Source organism: Coturnix japonica, chromosome 2 (assembly GCF_054131305.1).
Source record: "Coturnix japonica strain WE chromosome 2, WE-NBRP24, whole genome shotgun sequence".
Lineage (NCBI taxonomy): Eukaryota > Metazoa > Chordata > Aves > Galliformes > Phasianidae > Coturnix > Coturnix japonica.
In genome coordinates, this window is record NC_140664.1 from 70,406,971 (window position 1) to 70,426,759 (window position 19,789).

Below are 19,789 nucleotides of genomic sequence, written 5' to 3' on the forward strand. Positions count from 1 at the left end.
GCTTACAAAGGCTGTATAAATTGAGACAGAAAGATTACTGTTCCCATACAGCTTTATAGAGCTGTGCTATTTTATGTTTTTTCCCATCAACATGGAGCAGGTTTTTCAGCTTTTTTTTTTTTTTTCCTGCCTCACAAAACAGTATCAGTTTAACACTGGAATAAACACAGTAGGTCTGTGTTTCAGTCACTGTAAGCTGACAAAGGCTCTCCAGGCTGCTTTGGAAATTCACACCAGCTAAAAATCATTCCTCAGTATCCAAGAGCTGTATGAAATATGACCCTTTACTGAAAAGCAGTACAAAAACACTTCTAAACAAGTGTAGCGACACTATACACTCACTTCTTCACACAGTGTTCATGTTTAGTATAATGCAATGCAGACTTGGGCTTCACAGTACACAGGCTACGATAAACTAACTACTGGATAAGGAAAGAAATTATGAAGAGGAGGGGCAAACAGGAAGAAATATACATCAGGTAGTCATCTTAAAATCAGTCACTCAGAAAAGAAGCATTAATTTTAAAAAAAAATCGTATGTTGATCAGAAAAAAAAAAATGTATAAAAATTTCAACCAACTAGACTACATCATTGGGAAATGGTTTTAAGTTAAAAGAGGGAAGATTTAGGTTGGATGTTAGGGGGAAGTTCTTCACTAGGAGAGTGGTTAGGCCCTGGAACAGGCTGCCCAGGGAGGTTGTGGATGCCCCGTCCTTGGAGGTGTTCAAGACCAGGTTGGATGGGGCCCTGGGCAACCTGATCTAGTAAAATGTGTATGTTTGGTGGCCCTGCCAGGCAGGGGGGTTGGAACTACATGATCCTTGAGGTCCCTTCGAAGCCGGGGCATTCTGTGATTCTGTGATCATAGAAATGTCTCACCTCTCAGAAGCTCAAATACTTGCCATATAACCATAGGCTACATTTCCCTTCTTTCAAAGGCAGTGACTTCATTTTCTCTTGGAAAGGAAAGCTGCATTATGTTCTAATGAAAATAATAATTTTCATTTTTTTAATTCAGGTTAAGTTCAGACTTGTCTTAAATCACAAACATGACACTATTCTATTTTGCGTCAGTCTAAAAGGGCCCTCTAGCGTTCACCTGCTGCAGGCTGAACAAGATTGAAAAGGGCTGAGGAGCTTCCTTATCATAGAATCACAGAATCACCAAGGTTGGAAAAGACCTAAAAGATCATCCAGTCCAACCATTCACCTATTACTAATAGCTCCCACTAAACCATGTCCCTCAACACAACATCCAGTCTTTCCTTGAACACCCCCAGTGTCAGTGACTCCACCGCTACAGCTAACAGGCCTAGATAACCCAAGCAAAGTAAATTTTAGGTACTGTGTGATACATCTTTGTAAATAAAATAATTTAAATTTCACAGTTAAAACTGTTCATTAGTTGATCAGGAGACTATTTCTATATTACTTTCTCATTTTAAGGGATTAATGGGGCTTTCAGCCAACCATTATTAATAACATTCATTGATATACAATTATTTATGTCAAGAGAGTCTTCGGTCTTGAAAGTAAACTAACTATCTCATTCAGTCATCAGTATTGAAAGTCTGTGACAAACAGATAATGCTGCTAGCATCTCCAAAGAGTTATTTTTTCCACTGGGATTCTGTTCACTTCTTGAAGAGATATTCCATTCCAGTTTAAAAAAGCTGAAATAAGCTTAAGACTTCTTACTTGTTAAGTTTTCCCACTTCTTCAGCTGGACTGGACCAACAAAACTGTCTGATGAAATAAGGTATGATGCACAGGCCCCAGAACTACCACGGACAGCAGAAAAAGCATCTAGGGAGACTGTGTCTTTAAGTTTCCTATCTGCCAGTTTCCTATCTTAATCCATTCCCCCACCAGAAAGGTTGCTGTACAGAGTTGTGTGCAATCTGTGAAGGAGGGCATAATATTCATACAGTTTGCCCACAACAAGTCTACTGATAGCCTCACGTACCTGTGGTTTGCCATATATTCTGGACACAAAGAAAAGGTAATCTCAGTAGCTTAACTCCTAGTCTAGTAATCACAGGCATAATTTAGTCTTCTGTACACATACAGTGCATCTCCACACCATACTTCCTGAAGTATGATGTTACTCAGACACCCTAAAATATACCAAGCCTCTCATGTGGGCTATGTAGCCCATGGTGGGCCTCTTTCTGGTGAGTCTTCTGTCTCAAAGACCAAATGACTGGATCCCCTTGTTCTCACCTGCTGACAGAGCCACTGTCAATTGGGCAGTGAGATCAGGGAATTCTCTAGCCGACAACAAATCACCTGTGACATCAGGCTGTTGTGGTTTAACCTGGTAGGTGGCTCAGCACCATGCAGTCCTTCACCCACTCCCCTCCTTCCCAATGGGACGGTGGGAGAGAAAAAAAAAAAAAAAAAGAAAAAAAAGGTAGAATATCAACATTGTTCTTCTCCTAGAACTAAAACATAGTATCATACCAGGCACTCTGAAAAAAAAAAACAAGTTGTCCCAGTTAAAGACACAGGTCCATAGTTTCTCTATCACATGGCTATGCAAGGGCAAATGCTTGCATAAAGCAGAAGCTAGTATTTATGGTTAAGGAGAAAGGGCACGGTTACCTCACTTGGAGGCAAACAGTCCCACAGGTTTCACCATTCCTGCTCCAACATGTGATCACAGCTCCTGTATGACATCTGTCCTCAGCAAGACAGGCAATTCTTTATTTACAGCAAAGGTTTTTCTCTTTAGGAAAATAATACAAAGAAAACCATATATATATATATATATATATATATATATATATATATATATATATATATCTTTTTAATTTTATTCCTGCCTCTTTCATAATTCATAGTAGTTTTTTAAATATGGACTGAGCATTTCAGTTCACTGATCTCAGTTTTCCAGCAGTTGTACAAAAGGTTTAGAACCATATCCAGCTTACTAGCAGTAACACAATTTCCTTATCTAAATGTAAATGAAATTTATGTTTCCCATCAGTAATAACAAAATTATCAAGGGATAACAAGCAAAAGGAAAATATGTAAAATCCAATACTGATTTAAGTGTATGTATGATACGATTCTGTTGAGGTCATTAACCACAAGGTCACAGCACACACAGTTTTATGAAGAACAGCAATACCAAAGAAGAAAACCTTGTTTTCCCAGAGGAAATTCAGTGCTACTTTACAATTATTACATTTTTCCATCAAAATGAGTTACATTCTCTGTGTCCTGTTATGATTTCCTTCTTCCTCAGCTTCTGTTAGTAAATGAAAAGCAGCATGAAAGAAAGCAGACCGACACTAGAACAAATTAATTATGATGCTCTGAAATAGGGTATTTGATTTTTTTTCTTATATTAGTGATAATACAGATTTATTTTAAAGAACCCGACCAGTCCCACTTCACTGAGACTGTAGACGTGAAAAGAATACTTTGTTAAAACAAGCAGTAATTCCCAGGGTCACTAAAGAATTGTGCTTGAAGTAACAGCTTCACTTCTCATATCTGTCGGAGGGCCAAGGCAAGGGAAAATGGCCAGTGAACAGCAATAAGTCACTGCTCAGAGGCACTTACCAAGGGGGCAGACACAGAGAGGCAGTAACTCAGTAAACCCACAAACCTAGTATTCTGGATGAAGGGACCCCTTAGGGCCTCCAGTTCCCTTCTGCCGTGCCAAGCCTATCATCACATACACACTCTAAGTCGCTTTATACAATGTACCAACCCAGCTCCTCCCTTCAACATATGTTTTAATTCACTCTGTGTACCCTCATACACAAGTGGGATCTCATGAACGAAGGGAAGCCAAGAAGACAATCAGAGCTTCATTAATCCCTAGGCAGCAACTCAAAGCAAAGTAGTACATGCACACGTCTTTTGAGGACAAGGAACTAGGTTGCAAACCAAATGAGGGACCAGGAGCTAATGAGCATGTAATCAGTGCTGAAGGGCACGCTGCACACTCTATGACTTTTTTAATGCCTGCACTTTATAGTGCTTGCAAATTAACACACAGCAAGCTGGTGGGAATCTGAGTCATCTAAGGACTAACATAAATGCATTCAAATGTCTAAACAACTAAGAAAGAGTTCCAGTTTTTAAGCAACATGTTTTCAATGGCAAAAGAAAAGAAATTCCAATTCTAACATGTCCCATTTTGACCCTGCTAAAATCTAATGTTTGGTTCAATAAATAACATGTAGAGTTATTGTTCGTGCTACTTTAAATTTGGTTTTAAATCCTCATTGAGCTCATCTCTGTGGATATCTTAGAATTAATTGAATTTATATACAATAACAAAGTGATGTTTAATAACAGCTAGGAAATAAGTATTAAAAAGAATAAAAGATTCAAACATAGGTTCTTGTTTTGCTTTGTTAATGAAAAAAAAAATATTTCTGATTTTTACTCCATTTTCCTTTGACGTGAATAAAAACCTGCAGATGCAAAAGCAAGTACTGGAACTGTGAGGAAAGAAAGCACTGCAACTTTACTCACACTGTTACTTCCTATTTTAAACATTCAGATGTGAGGCCCTGAGCCTCCAGCTTTTTCCACTATGGTGCAACCGTGGGCTTCCCCTGGAAGAAGAGCTCCATGTTGCCTCCCACCCTCATTCCTTAGGAACTGAGCAACTACAAAGAAAGACAGTTCAGCAAACTCCAAACAAGAAAGACAAGATTCAATATGACCAGTTTCCTGGACTTCTCTTGTCCCAGGAAGCACAGAAAGTTCATGAATGGATACAGAAACACACTTGTCCCTTGTGCCAGAACAGCACAGAGTAGTACGGTGCCAGCAGACGACCTGCCAGGCTCAGGAGCTGCTCAGAGCCTTTATCAAAACCCTGCTTCCTTTCCAACTGGACCACGTCTATTACCCACCTAATCATCTTGCCAGATTCGAGCAGTAACATAACGTGATGTCGAGGTGGAAGGCAAGACGACGACAGGGTCGCCCCTTCTGGAAGAGAGCCAGGCCTGAGCTGACTTTGGCATCAAGGGACACAATCGAAGAGCAGAGCGATGTCTCTGGCATCTCGGGATGAGGTAAGCAAGGCGAGGAGCTCCATCTAGCGAGAGTACCAGGCACAACCTCCACCAACGGTGCTGTTTGCAAGGGATGAACAGCCAGGCTGCCGTGAAACTTCCCCGTGTTTTATTAGAGTTCACAACTTCAGTATCCTTCCACTCTGAGAAGATCACTGCATATTACTCTTACTCCCTAAAGTGTTGGAGGAAAAATCGAGCAGAATGGACCAATAAGGAAGCAGCAGTTCTGTAGTAAGGAAATATGAGTTCTCTTCCCGTGTCCTGTGCTATTATTAAAAGCAACTGCTTTATTTCTGTTCTCCTCTTCCCAGTCTCACCACGTTGTACACTGAACGTGTATGGAAATGTACTGACACAGTAACTGCGCACACAACACTTCACCCCTCTCCTCAAAAGCTACAAATAAGCATCAGCTCATTGATTTTTCTGCATTTTAAAATATCCCTAAAGTTTTGCTGGACTTCTTCAAACAGCGATGAAAGTGTTAATTGATATAAACAGATAGATACAAGCTTAGATGTTCTAATATTCTATTTGCCAGAGTAAAACGCAACGTAAAAAGTCCAAACAAGACAGTTGCCAGCTTTTGAAGGGCACAGACAAATAACAGTGTACAAGGAGAAAAGGTTTATATTGTGAGGATTAAACACTTCGTAAGCAAAAGACGGCACAGAACAACTACAAGTCTATGAGTAATACTTACATCAGCCTTGACGAATGAACACCAGGCAGAAAATGAGGTAACCTCAGAAGAAAGTAGGAACCAATAACTAGCAGTACTCCAAAAAATAAATATATTAATAAATAAAGCTGTTTCTAACTGCTCTGAACTGTTTGAATTCATTTTCAAGCCTGTTTTTCCGAGGACGGGAGCAGAACCCATGCCAAAGAATGTGATCTGTTTGGTTACTCAAAAAGGAGCATTTAGTTTGGGAAGCATCAGGAATGTTTAAGGGGGCATTTTTTCTGGCTCTTTCTAAGTTATTACCAGGGCAAATTCCAGATCGTTTAGACTAAGATGGAGGAGAATAAAGTGATGAATAACTATATAAAGGCATTTAGTATCTATTATTGCACAATAGCTTTGGAAAGTAGTCAGTGTTCCGAGCCAGCACTATATAAACTCAAAAGATTCCATACATTCATCCAAATCAACCTATGCAGGAATTAATTGCAATTTCAGAGAAGAAAGACTGCTTCATCCAAGCACTAACTGCATTCAGAATTCCCTCTTGCACACGGTTTCTGCAGGATGGCCTGTCAGGGATTTCCACAATGCAAGAAACAGACTTCTGTGCTACATGGAAAGATAGCCAAGGAAGTATGCGTGTCAATGAAAGAACAAGGACTCTCACAGAACATCTACACCAGTCACTTCCCACCCATGGTCCAGACGTGGCCTTGGACAGCAAGTAATGCGGCCCTGAGACCGCAAGAGACCAAGAGAAGGAGACTCCACCACTTCCCTGGGCAGCCAACAGGGAACTACTCCACAAAGAAGTGAATGCCCAAACCAGAAGCCAGTGTGAAACAACAGATACTGTGTACATCCTACCTTATTCCATGGTAGTAACATCTTCAGGAAGACACGTCTTCAATATCAGGAAATTAACTTGAAAAAAAAAATACACCCAACCAATTTAACTTAACGTCTCCACTTCTTGCAGATTTCCAGGAAAAACAGAGTCCCACATCACAGTTTGTAAAAGAAAGCTTGTTTACACAGATACACAGGCTTACTGACATGAGTCTTGCCAAATCCTGTAACTAAAGACACCAAAGACGTTACCACTTTTTGCTGCCTGCTTAAACCTTCTGCCAAAGAGGGCCATTGCTGCAGCACAGCAAGCAATCTGTTCCTGCCTCACAGTCAACTGTATTTGCTTTCTTGGGATGTAAGTACATCATCTGGGATGAAAGTACAGCATAGGAAGTTCCACACGAATGTGCGGAAGAACTTCTTTACATTGAGGGTGACAGAGCACTGGAACAGGCTGCCCAGGGAGGTGGTGGAGTCTCCTTCTCTGGAGATATTCAAGACCCAACTGGACGCCTACCTGTGTGACGTGGTGTAGGGAGCCTGCTTTGGCAGGGGGTTGGACTCGATGATATCTAGAGGTCCCTTCCAACCCCTACAATTCTGTGATTCTGTGTAAGTTTGTGCTATATCCCATTTGTAAACTACCCCAGCTGCACAGCAACCATATGTGCTCTTCTGACAATCTTTGTCCAGCAGCCTAAGGAGCAGTCCAGCAGTACAGAAAACCAGACATTGAAACCCCATTAATCACCTTACCAAAACTTAGCAGGGTTTGTTAGCCAGAACCTTCAGAAAGATTAATTTGAACAAGCTTTTAAAAGTTATTAATTAAACCATAAACAGAATTTTTAAATGACTGTAGAACGCTTTTGTTTAATTTACTTTCGAAGTTAGCTAAACAAACAAAAACCACTGCCAAATAGAAGTAGCCATAACATTTTAATATGAGCTAACTAGGACACTTCAGAAGTTTGGTCGTGTTAACATTTCAGAATGTCCACGCTGTTAATTTGGAATATTTTTTTTTCTGAATGTTCCTATGTATGCAAGCCCAGAAACTGCTACTTATTTTTCCAGAAACACCAAAATGCTGCAAAGACAGAGGGCTGTGTTCAGCGCTGGGAAGGAAGGTAGCAGTGACGAAGTGTGAAGTGAATGCATTCCAAGCCAGCATTTTGGTGAGGTACTCGGAAGAATGACAAAAATGGCTTTGTTGCTCAGCTCATTTTTCATTGAATTACTTAACCAGATGGAAAGCCAAGCTATGTGACCTTCTCTGCCAAGTAAAGTCACATATCCTTTTTTTTCTTAATAGTTTAAAAGTAGAAACGACTCTGAAAAGACGAGCAAAACTTGTGATGAAAACTCAAGGGGAACACATTTGCTAAAGGGTGATTGCAAAGGGAATCAGACACACAAAACAGATTTATACCAACAGCACTCAGATTTCTGAGGCATATATATACATACACACACACACACACACATGTATATACACATATACATACATACATATATATATATATATATATATATATATATAATACATATTATATACCATCTTCATAATATTGATCATTCTGATGCTCGAAGTGCACATTGCAGGCCAAATTGGTAAGTCATCTCTTCAGTACACCAGAAAAAAAGAAAATCACATACCTACAGAATGAAAAGGAATAAATAAATGCCATAGTTAAACTCTTGCTCTTATGAGAACCATGCCATATGTTTTCAGTCTCAACTTCCACAGTTAATGTTGGGTTCTGCTTTACTTTCTACATTTGTATTCCCACCTAACAAAGCTCAGGGCGGATGAGACAGCTCATAGAGGCTCCAACTGAACTCACATTTACATGTCAGAAGTGACATATGCAAATGCTAAACAACTAAATCAGTCCACCTGCCTATTTCCCTGCCTGTCTTGAACAGCAGCATACACCAGCTCCCAGCTTACTGTGGGCAAAAACACCTTTCTCTGAGTATTGTTTAACCACAGAATCATAGAATCATAGAATTACCCAGGTTGGAAAAGACCTTGAAGATCATCAAGTCCAACCGCAGCCTAACCAGTACCCTAACTCTAACCCTACACTAAATCATATCCCTAAGAAGCACATCCAAAGAAGCTCTTAAGCACAACCAGGGATGGTGATTCAACTACCTCCCTGGGGAGCCTACTCCAGTACCTAACTACCCTTCAGTAGGCTTTGGGACATGGCAGACCTTAGAACTTTAGTTAAAGTCAAGCAAATTTTTTAATGTTAAGTACATTTTTACTTTTCAAGACCAAAAAGAAAGGAAATGTATCAAACAGATCTAATAACACTAAATAGCAATTTTCTTGAAAGCTGTGAAACCTCTCACAGAGATATCAGCTATGTTACATGATTAGACAAGTCTACACTCCTTCACACATCCGCACAAACCTTTAGCTATGTGAATATTCTATCTTTACATGGGCAGCCAAATCAAGCATCTACTCTCATGGATATTTATAGCGCTGGGATTTTAAGACCTATTTCTGAGAGGTGACAGGCAACTACTTCTTCCAGTGTAACAGAACGTTCAGGTTACAGAGCTCATGTGTGATCAAGGATCTTATAACCAATGCTGCAAAGCACCATCAAAAAGTCTAATTCCCATCCATCATAAAAGCTGCTTAACATAATGGGTACAACTATATCCATTGACACCTAACTAAGCACCCAAGGAGCCTTATGTGACCAAGGGTGGTAGCAAAGCAGAATTTACAGCAGTTTGAAAATAGAGCAGGACAAGTCACAACACAAGGTATCAGCCAGGGTACAGGAAAAGTACTAGCCTGAAGTAACTAAGAATAAGTCACAGACAGACAGTGGGTTGGTTTATATTTAATATTTGTTCAACCTTTTATCTCAGAAGTTATTAAATCCTCAAAGAAAAGCATCAGGACAAAATCATCAAGTTTTACAGTTATTATCGGTGTTGCAGCAACCTCTTTCCCCTGCTACATTTATAAACGGAAAAAGTACAAGTTTTAATTTAATTTATTTATTTATTCATTTTAAATCAGAACCAGGCAAGGGATTATCTCATCAGCTTTCCAGGAAAGCTAAATTCTGGCCTAAAACCAAATAGAAGAGTGTCATCAGGAAATGGGAATCATTCATTAAGTGATGAGTATGCAGAGACGAGACTGGGACAAGACAATGATGATAACTCTTATGTAATCTTTAGTTTAGCAGACCACTGTAGTCAACCATCTATTACATAACAAGAAGCCAAGTGAATCCAGAGCAGAAGCGTTATGCAAAACATACATCACTCTCTCAACTTTTATCTGACTTTCATATAACCATCCCCTGTGAGGAGAGTCTTAGGGAACTGGGTCTGTTAAGCCTTGAAAAAAGAAGGCTGAGATGGGACTTGATCCAGGTTTATAAAAACCTGAGGTGTGGGGGCCATAGTGGTGAGGCTGGTCTCTTTTCAGTAGTGCGTGGGGACAGGACTAGGGGTAATGGGATGAAAGTACAGCATAGGAAGTTCCGCACGAATGTGCGCAAGAACTTCTTTACAGTGAGGGTGACAGAGCACTGGAACAGGCTGCACAGGGAGGTGGTGGAGTCTCCTTCTCTGGAGATATTCAAGACCCGCCTGGACGCCTACCTGTGTGATGTGGTGTAGGGAGCCTGCTTTGGCGGGGGGTTGGACTCGATGATCTCTAGACGTCCCTTCCAACCCCTACAATTCTGTGATTCTGTGAACTGAGAAAATAACAACTGACTTTACCTGAGCAAATCGGTGAAGTCCAGTATTGCATTAGGAGCAATTCGTTTATTTACAACAATTTAAAACAACGTGTATTTACAACATACATGGGGCAAAAGAGGACAGAAGAGGGGAAAAAAAAGATGAGACAGAAAAGAATGTCCAAAATTCCAAGAGATTTATGATTTATCTCCCCCATGAATCAGACTATGCAGTTTATATTTGTAGTCAAGAGATGGATATTAATTAGTTACCCTGTGAATTTTCTGAGAACCTTTGACCAGTTACCCACAGATGCATGTGGGTAGTGATGTGGTGTTATTCCTGGAAAGCCTAATTTGTAAGATCCACGTTTCAGAAGCGGTGTCACTCATCCTCAGGCAAGTAAATTTTGCCTTCTGTGGCATCCTTGCAATAATTCTGACTTGTGTTGGGATTGCTTGAAGCAAAAGGTTTTTCGGAGCAGTCTTATTTTTGGGATTAGATTGTGTAAAACAGTGTGGTGATAGTGCCTGAAGAAATAAGCAGAATGACTAATGTACTGAATTGCATTTAAGAAAAGGTTACTTTTGTGTTTGGGTATTTTTACCAAGGAAACTTAGTCCAACTTTATAGGAATTGCTTTTAAATATATATATATAATTTCACTAAACATTTTAAGTACTTACAGCTGCCATTCACTAAGTGCTACACAGTGTTTCATTTTTTGAGTGAGCTTCAGAATATTCCTGTAGGTATTTTCTCAGTGTTATACCTGAAAAGCCCAGCTACAGAAACCTTCACTTTCTTTTATCCAATGCCACTGAAAGTGACTATTCAATTCATACAAGCAGGACAGAAAACCTGTCTTCTATCTCCATGATTGAAGACTTTCGACTTTTCTTTTTCAAAGATGAAAACCTAAGCAATTAACAGCACTTTGGCACAGCACATTTAAACCTTCAGCAAGCATTTTCAAAGATCCATCAGCATAAGTAAACATACTGTTTCATATAAGATTTCAGAATCTATTTGTTATGATCAGGAGAAAAGAACTGAAATAGGAAAAAGACTTTCTGTTTAAAGAAGCAATAAACATTTGCAAAGACTACAAGTTTCTCTTCTGTGTGGAAAGTTAAAAAAGGTAGAGCAGCTGTTAAAGATCAGTGAGTTTAAACCAATGTCTTCCTCCACAAAGAATGGCTGAAGTGCTAGAAATAAAATAAAAGAGAAACCTAACTCTGCATTACTGACTACAGCCTCCCCAGCACATAGCCAGCCAGCCTCCCTTTAGCAACACAGTATCTCTAATCACTCTTACTCCACCATCCTTGTTCTTTTTTATCATGGTAAAGTACTGGATGCCCTTGAATTTCTTATGGGCTTGTTGCGAGCAAAACCTTCCTCATGTTAAAACAGCAGGTATACCCTTCACTTAGGTACCATAAAGCCTGTAAGTCAGATCGCTTTATCAGGTAATTACAAAGCTGCATTCTTTATTTTAACCTCAGTCAAAGAAGACATCTTTATCAGCATATCCACAGCTGCTAGTCAGGAATGATACGTTTCACGGCTTTCAAACCTGTCCACATCATTTTAATGTACTATACCTCAGCACTTTTCCAAACAATGAGCTTCAGCCAGCTGAATCCACTGCAGGAAACAGGAGCAATTCTGTCCTTCCAGACTAAATGTACTCTTCCTTTTGCTCCTGTTCTTAATCATTACTGCATATGGATGCTTCTTGGAACTATGTCATGAATGCATGTCAAAGTTACTCCACCATGCTCCAAATACTAAACGAGAGGAAGCATGATAAAACGAAAAGAAATGTGAAAAGGAGTGTAGTGACAGAAACCACAGCTAAAGACTTTATACTTTTGATTAACATTTAGTTTAGGGCTGAGGCTCAGCAGAGACTTCAGAGTATTTACTTTTAGTTTCCCCTTCACAGTTTTTTGGGTCTCACCCTCCTAGTTAGGCCATAAAAAATACCTCTTCTCCAAAACACAAATACTGCTATCAAAAGCGGTACTTCAAATAAGCATCATCGAACTGGTTCCCACTTAAAGAAACGTCCTTTTGCCAACTTATTTCTAACATCCCATACTTGGATGTGATGTCAAATATAAGCATATAAAACAGATATATATATATTCCAGAACCTGAATGATGAAACTGCAAGCCTTCAGGTCCATCCTAAACCCCTGCAGCTCTCTATGGGCCTCTTACAACTTACCTTGTGGTGTGGTATTATAGTGGAGCCCACCTCACACAAAGGAGAAGCTAGACACAGAAATCTGCAAAGCCTTTGAAGTACAGCCACCAAAGAGGAAAATACAAGCTTCTTATCTTTAAGTTGTCACTATTTCAGAATGTCATCACTGGAATTCTTTAAGACTTCCTTTATAACTTTAAAAGTCCTTCTCGTTGTGACTCTGCAAGGCTATTTCTGCACATACACATAGAATAGTTTCCTAAAGCTTTCAGTTCTGACATGTCAGAATTTCCACTAAAAAGATCACCAGAACTGAATGCTTATGGCTTTTAGCCATACAAAACACCACTGTGGTTTCTTGTCCCCGCTAAGAACGTGTTACACCTATACTTCCAATTCTGCAAGTTCTATTAAAGAGAAGAATCAGTTAAATCACACGCTGTTCACTTTACAAATGAATCCTGTCCCAAAGCTTGACCCAATCAGACTAAATTCACAAAATATGACAAATGCATTGAATAAATTCAGTATCCAGGTACAGTCCTGTAAATTGAGAATAACAGCCCTGAAACAAACGGAGTTACCATGGTGAGGAGTCTGAAGTAACTCAGAACAGAATTTGGCCACCTGGCATTTACTCACTTCACTAAACTTAAAGTCCTGGAAGCGCCAAACAACCAATAACTACATACTTTGTGAGGAGAAATGTCTAGAAACCCAGCACACAGAGGTGAAATGAGGATAAATGCTTTGCCTCCACGCTGAATTTTCTACATTTTGTTAGTCTAAGCCAGGCCATGGATATTCCTGTAATATGCCATGAATATTTTCAGCGTGGAATTCCATTTCTTTAAAAATAAGACATGATTCATACCAAATTCACATGGCAGGCCCTGGGATTTTAAAGCAGCTTTGCACATAAAGTGCAGGCATAACCTTCAAACAACTTTAGTTAGGATTTCATTTTCTAGAGAGTAAATTGTTTCAACTACGCACTGCAAATACTTGTCGATTTAGTATTTCTTTCTGCAACCAGCTTATGCACTTCAAAACAAATACACTAAGCGCTCAGATCTATGCGGGGAGGAGGTTTTCCCACAGCAGCAGGCACTTCAGGCACACCTCACGTGTGGCAAGTCCGCCTTATGGATGGACAAAACTCATAAAAGCCTGCAAAAACGACAGCAAGCCTGTTTTTCACCAGCGGTTCCCACTGCAAAAGTTCTCAGAGCCGAGAGGAACCGGCCCCAGAGCCGGGAGAAGTTCTCTCCCGCATGAGGGAACGCCATCAGCCCGCGCAACCCGAGCCGACAACCGCGGCTGGAGGAGAAGCGGCAGGAGCGCGGCTCCCCGCCCCGCAGGTGCCCGCCGCACTCATGCAGCCCCTCACCTCGGCTCCTCACGGCGGGGCTACGAAGCTCGGAGCGCAACGGCGTTTTCCTCCCGGTTGTGGCTAGCGGGGGTCGGCACCTCCCGGCGGGCAAAGCCGCCGCTCTGCCCGAGCCCGCCTTCCCTCGCCGTGCCTCTCCCCGCCCGGCTGGAGGCTGCCAGCGAGCGGGACGCTGGGACCGGTGCCCCCGCGAGCCCGCCTGCCCCTTGCGAGCGCCGGGGGCGGGGGGAGCCCCGAGGCCGGGACAGCGGCTCCTTGTCATAGCAGCGAGTGCTGCCAGCACAGACGTGCTGCAACGCTCGCCGAGGGCGCACCGCGGCGGCTCGGGGCCGGCCCGCTGCCCAGAGCCACACCGCGAGGCCGCCAGCTTCGCTTCTGCTCAGGGCACTGCGTTCCCGTAGGGGTTTAGTGAGGCGGATCGTCTCCGCTGGGTGAACGCGGCCATTTGCCATCGCGACGTGAAGTGGGTGCCCGCTGTCACCGCCCTCAGCAGCCACAGCCCGGGGGTCACAGAATCACAGAATGACCCGGGTTGGAAGGGACCTCAAGGATCATGTAGTTCCAACCCCCCTGCCTGGCAGGGCCACCAAACATACACATTTACTAGATCAGGTTGCCCAGGGCCCCGTCCAACCTGGTCTTGAACACCTCCAAGGACGGGGCATCCACAACCTCCCTGGGCAGCCTGTTCCAGGACCTCACCACTCTCCTAGTGAAGAACTTCCCCCTAACATCCAACCTAAATCTTCCCTCTTTTAACTTAAAACCATTTCCTCGTGTCCTGCTATTGTCAGCCCTTTCAAAGAGTTTACTCCCCTCCTGGGACTAAGTTCCCTTCAGGTATTGAAAGGCTGCAATGAGGTCACCCTGCAACCTTCTCTTCTGTGCAGCCTGTTGCCTTATAACATCCTTCTTGCGACTTTTGCGTGGCCTGTGGTTTAACGGCCGGGTACTTAAGTGTCCTGGTCATGAACCAGCTTCAGGCTTTAAATGATGTTAACTTTTCAGACTACCACCGTCTGTATTCACACCAGGTTTAAACACACCAGGAGTGGAAACTGCAGCTGTTGCCAAAACTGAGGGGGGAGATGTGCTTCTGGACATGCCTTTGTACAGTGCAAGCTGCAGCATCTGGTTTAGATTAGATATTAGGAGGTAGTTTTTCACACAGAGGGTGGTGACACAATGGAACAGGTTGCCCTGGGAGGCTGTGGATGCCCCATCCCTGCAGGCATTCAAGGCCAGGCTGGATGTGGCTCTGAGCAGCCTGGTCGGGTGGTTGGTGACCCTGCACACAGCAGGGGGTTGGAACTGGATGCAAAGGAAAGCGGTTCGCACAGCGGTACCGCCGTGTAGGGGCAGCACTTCACCTCCCCACCCACCCCTATCGGCCCGTCCCCTCAGCGCGCCCAGCAGCCCTGACGTCACGCCTCTCCCGCCCCACCCCCGCTCTGCGCGCGCAGCCCGCTGGCCCCGCCCACTCCCTCTCCCGCCCTCCCACCGCCACAGCTGATTGGCTGCCGCCTTCCCGCTTCCTTCTCCCCGGCTGAGAACCCGCCATTTTGAAAACCTTGTTGATTCCGGGAGAGAGAGAGAGAGAGAGAGGTGAGAGGCAGCGGGACGCGGGGCTCGGTCTGGCAGCGCCCCACTCCTCCTCCTCCCGCAGACCCAGCCGCCACAGCAGCGCCCGCCACAGCAGCGGAGGCTCGGGACGAGGTGTGTCCGCCCGCCATGGCCGCATCGGGCCCTGATGAGCGGCCGCGTTTTCCCCTCTGGGCGGGGGGGGGGAGGAGGCGGGTGCCGCGTTCCTGCTGCCGCTGCCCAGCGCCATCGCGTCGTTCGGGCGGGCGGCGGGGCTGTGTCGGAGGCGGGAGGGGCCCCTCCTTTCTTCCTTCTCCCGGCCGAAAATATCCCCGGTGTAACTCTGAGAAGCGGATCTTTAATCCCTCTGGAGCCCTCCTCACCGGCCTGGACGCTGCCAAGGCGGAAAGTTCCCAACTTTCTTCCTTCCTCCGCTCTAAGGGGAGGGGAAAGGCAGCTCGGACAGCGCGCTTGCTCTTTCTCAAGAGAAATCAGAGGGTTTTGTAGCGAGTACCCAGCGAGATGCGTTTTCTGTGGGTTTTGCAAGGAGGTGTGGACTTTTTGTCCTTCATAGTGCAGCCCGCGGTTCCCATCTCCTGTTTGCTGCCACTTGGTGTTTCTGACTGTTTCACAAAGCTTGGGAACTGCTGTGTGCATAGTGCTAATAAACCTCTAAAGCAATATCAGAAGCTATCGCTCCTTCTGCAAAACCTTACCTAGTGTGTAATGCAGAGTGTTCTAGTTCGTGTCTTCAAACATGTACAGTCACAACCGGAGCGCTGTGACCTTACTTCTGCAAGGGAGCTGTATTCTCATGGGGTTTGCCCGCTGCTTTCTACAGAACCACGCACCATGTCTTCTGTTGCTTCCTCTAAAGAAGATACGATGTCGTCTGAAAAAGCAGATGAGAAACAACCCGAGGCTGAAAGCAAAGCTGAGGAAAGCGAGGAGGATGAGGAGGAGGAAGAAGAGGAAGAAGAAGAAAAGGGTGCGTGCCTTCATTTGTTTTTAAAAAGTGCTAAGCTTAATGAATGCAATTAGTCTTACATGGTACCATGGTACCAGCTAATCAGAGTGGTTTGGGTTGGAAGGGACCTTTGAGATCATTTAGTTCCAACCTCCTGCTATAGGTAGGGACATTTCCCTTTAGAACAGGTTGCTCAAAGCCCCATCCAGCCTGGCCTTGAGCCCTTCCAGGGAGGAGATATTAACAACATTGCTAGGCAATTGTACCATTGCTGTTAGGGGATTCTGCACTATGTCTCATAAATCATTTCCTGGTAGACAAAAACAGGCGAGACTAGAGACAATGATACTGTATTCCTCAGGAAACAGTGGAGAAAGTACCAGCATTTTCAGTTTATACACTAGGGATTTTTGTTGTTATTGGAGAAACTTTTAGGAGATTTTAAGATGTATCATCCTGTATCAAATCATTTGTATAAAAGCATATCTGAAAATTGAGCTTTTAAAATTTATTTACTTATTTATTGCCAGTAACACTTGGAAGCAATACACACTTACATAAGAGAGACAAGTGGAAATAACTGTGGGATAGGTTTAGAATAATAGTTACCAATTGCCTAATGACTGGTAGTTACTTTTTCGGGTACCACAGCCTAATTGTAGTGAAGGAATTCCACGTGACTAATTTTACCAGTAAAAGTCATGGTGATGTTATAGGGACAAGCAAGGCAGATTGCATCATGTAACTGAAGAGGGTAGTGAAAGAATAGAAGATGCGATGAAGGAACCACTATGCAAAACTGCTGGTGTTAAATCTCTAGCGACTATTTTGCAAATGAAAACATCTGTGCAAACAGAGTTGCAGTATGGCTAGTGAAAACCATGGTCTTGGGTTCTTAAAGGAGCAAAGCTTTGTCTTTAGTAAAGGTAGTAGAAAGGTTATACTGTTTTAAGAACAATAGACTAATTAGAATTAACTTTCTTACAAACAGCTGATTGTTGATTCACAAGTGTGTTTTGCTGTGTTCTCACTATATATATATGGCCAGTTTAATGTTCGTGCATGTTATAAAGTTGCTTTTCTGTGTTAAGGCCAGAGTAACACTTTGTGCTAAGGAAAGTGTGATTTAAGGCCAAGTATCTTATTATAAGATGTTTAGGTCTGTGAAACAATGAGGTTTTTCTCCTGATGTAGAATTGTTAAAGCAGCTATACAAGGTGTGTCAGTTAAGCCAATTTAAACATATTTATGAGATGATTTGGGGTTGGAAGATGCCTTAGAGATCATCTAGTTTCAACCTTCCTACTGTGAGCAGAGATTCCTTCCACTGAAAGGATTAAGTATCATCTGATGTTATTTGTAATAATATTCTTAATAGTTTGGAAGATGTTAGTATTGTGCTCTGCAGAGTACTGCGCAGCATGTTTGTGTGTGGTTCAGTACAGTCCTGCTATCCCTATGTATCTGCATTTTGTACTGATGGTATTCTGTGTTTTCCGTTCCATTAGTGGGAAGAGAAATAGGCTGCAAGCAAGCTGGATTCTCCCTTTGCCTATTTATTAGCTTTCCTGTAAAGAACTAGAGTTAGAGCTGTGCACCTGGGGGCTGGAAGGGGAGGGGACAGAATGAGGCTGTGCAAATAACGTCTGTTCTATACCTTAAAAAGAGGAAGAAAGGAGAAAAGGCTGGATTTCTATAAATGCATGGAAATGCCATCTCCATCATGAGATGAAGTTCACTTTAGGAAATGTCTGCTGTCCCCCTTCAAGGATAGGTTGGGTGTAGGATTGCAGTTAAAAACCAGAGACTCAGAACTACAGCTCTGTAAAAATCCTATTGACCTTTTAACCAAAGGTTTGGAAGTGTCATAATGTTTGGTGTTATTTTTATCCTTCTTTTGTTTTGCCATTGCGATGATTCAGAGTTATATTGCCTATTGCTACAGTCGAGTTGCTGATACTATGAAAAAAACTGTGTTTTGCAGAAAAGAGTCTCATTGTTGAAGGAAAAAGGGAAAAAAAGAAGGTAGACCGGTTGACTATGCAAGTGTCTTCATTACAGAAGGAACCTTTTACAATTACACCAGGTAAGTTTGTCCTCATATGTAAGAACGAAGGGTATTGGAAATGAAGACTCTCAAAAGATGGAACTGTGAACTTGTAGGTAAGACCTAACTTAACAGAATTGATTGTAACAGTAAGGCTGTTAAAATTATATGAAAACGGTATTTTATTTGAGAAGGTCACATGAAACCATAGGAATTAATGTTTAAACTTAACTCTGAATGGGCTGTTTGCTAGCTACCACCATTGCTGGAACATCTAGAATAAAAAGAAATGCCAAGTCTATTAACCCCATTACAGTAAGTATCAAGTAAGTTAAAAAACCCACTATCGATGCCTAGTTGATAGGGAATAACCTCCCTAACGCTTGACTTGATGCTCTGCGGAATGATTTCTTTTACATTAAAAAGAATAGGTAGACAGAATATATGGGTAAATGGATTTTTGAAGCTGCAAACAAATGGGTAAATAAGAATGTGATTTCTTTGGTTTTTGTTTTATTTGTTTCAGGAAAAGGACAAAAACTTTGTGAAATTGAAAGGATACAATTCTTTCTGAGTAAAAAGAAGACGGACGAACTTCGGAACCTGCACAAACTCCTCTACAACAGGCCAGGCACTGTGAGAACTTAAAATCTATTTTGTATATCTAGTAATTCTCGTGTGTGGTGTGAAAGTTTGTCCTGTAATTCTTGGTTTGTTGTTAGTTTTTTAGGCATTTGCACTTGTAGATCTACTGAAGTGTCCTTTGTTACAAAGTACTCTTGAAGATTGCTGCTGTTAAGGGCATAGTTACTCAAGACCATAATTCTTCTAATTTCTGTAAACTACTCTTAAAATCTTGTGGAGAGGTATCCTGAATTGTGAGCCTTATTGGATGTAGGTTTTCCCCCTCCCTCTCCACTCCAAAGACAGATGTTAATGGTCACTTGATACAGGTGAATTGGAAATAATTTATAACTCCCATGCTAAAACTACCACTGTACATGGAATATTTTGACTATAATCTGTGTAGTTGCTGCTTTGTATGTAGCTGTGTCTTAGTACTTCAGGTTATTCTGCTTGGTACCTGTGTTAGTGGGTTCCACTATGTTTCTATTGCTACCTACCCAGTCATTTTCTCCTTTAGGATGCACGAAACAATAGAAAGCAAAAGTAGGTTAATATGTAAAATTTTAATTATTTTATCATATTTATCTAAAATAAAACTGAACTAAAATATTAATTTTAAAAGGATCGTTAAATCCAAGAATCAA

At 42.2% G+C, this 19,789-nt stretch overlaps 2 protein-coding genes across 6 annotated transcripts in view; one reads left to right on the plus strand and one right to left on the minus strand.

Moving 5' to 3' along the window:
* Positions 1–14,058, minus strand: part of RNF144B (ring finger protein 144B) — a 73,845-nt gene extending 59,787 nt beyond the window's left edge. Inside the window, exon 1 of the mRNA XM_015854748.3 lies at positions 13,924–14,058. The gene's annotated coding sequence lies outside the window, so the exon portion shown is untranslated. The remainder of the gene's footprint in view (positions 1–13,923) is intronic.
* Positions 14,059–15,499: 1,441 nt separating this feature from the next.
* The window catches only part of DEK (DEK proto-oncogene), a 44,209-nt gene continuing 39,919 nt past the window's right edge, over positions 15,500–19,789 (plus strand). For 3 of the 5 annotated variants that reach the window (XM_085540158.1, XM_085540161.1, XM_085540163.1), the window contains exons 1-4: positions 15,500–15,639; positions 16,346–16,492; positions 18,456–18,557; positions 19,045–19,154. In XM_085540158.1, the coding sequence (XP_085396284.1) occupies positions 16,357–16,492; positions 18,456–18,557; positions 19,045–19,154 (348 nt within the window). In that variant the 5' untranslated portion in view covers positions 15,500–15,639; positions 16,346–16,356. The remainder of the gene's footprint in view (positions 15,640–16,345; positions 16,493–18,455; positions 18,558–19,044; positions 19,155–19,789) is intronic. The other 2 variants (XM_085540159.1, XM_085540162.1) reach the window with 1 other exon arrangement.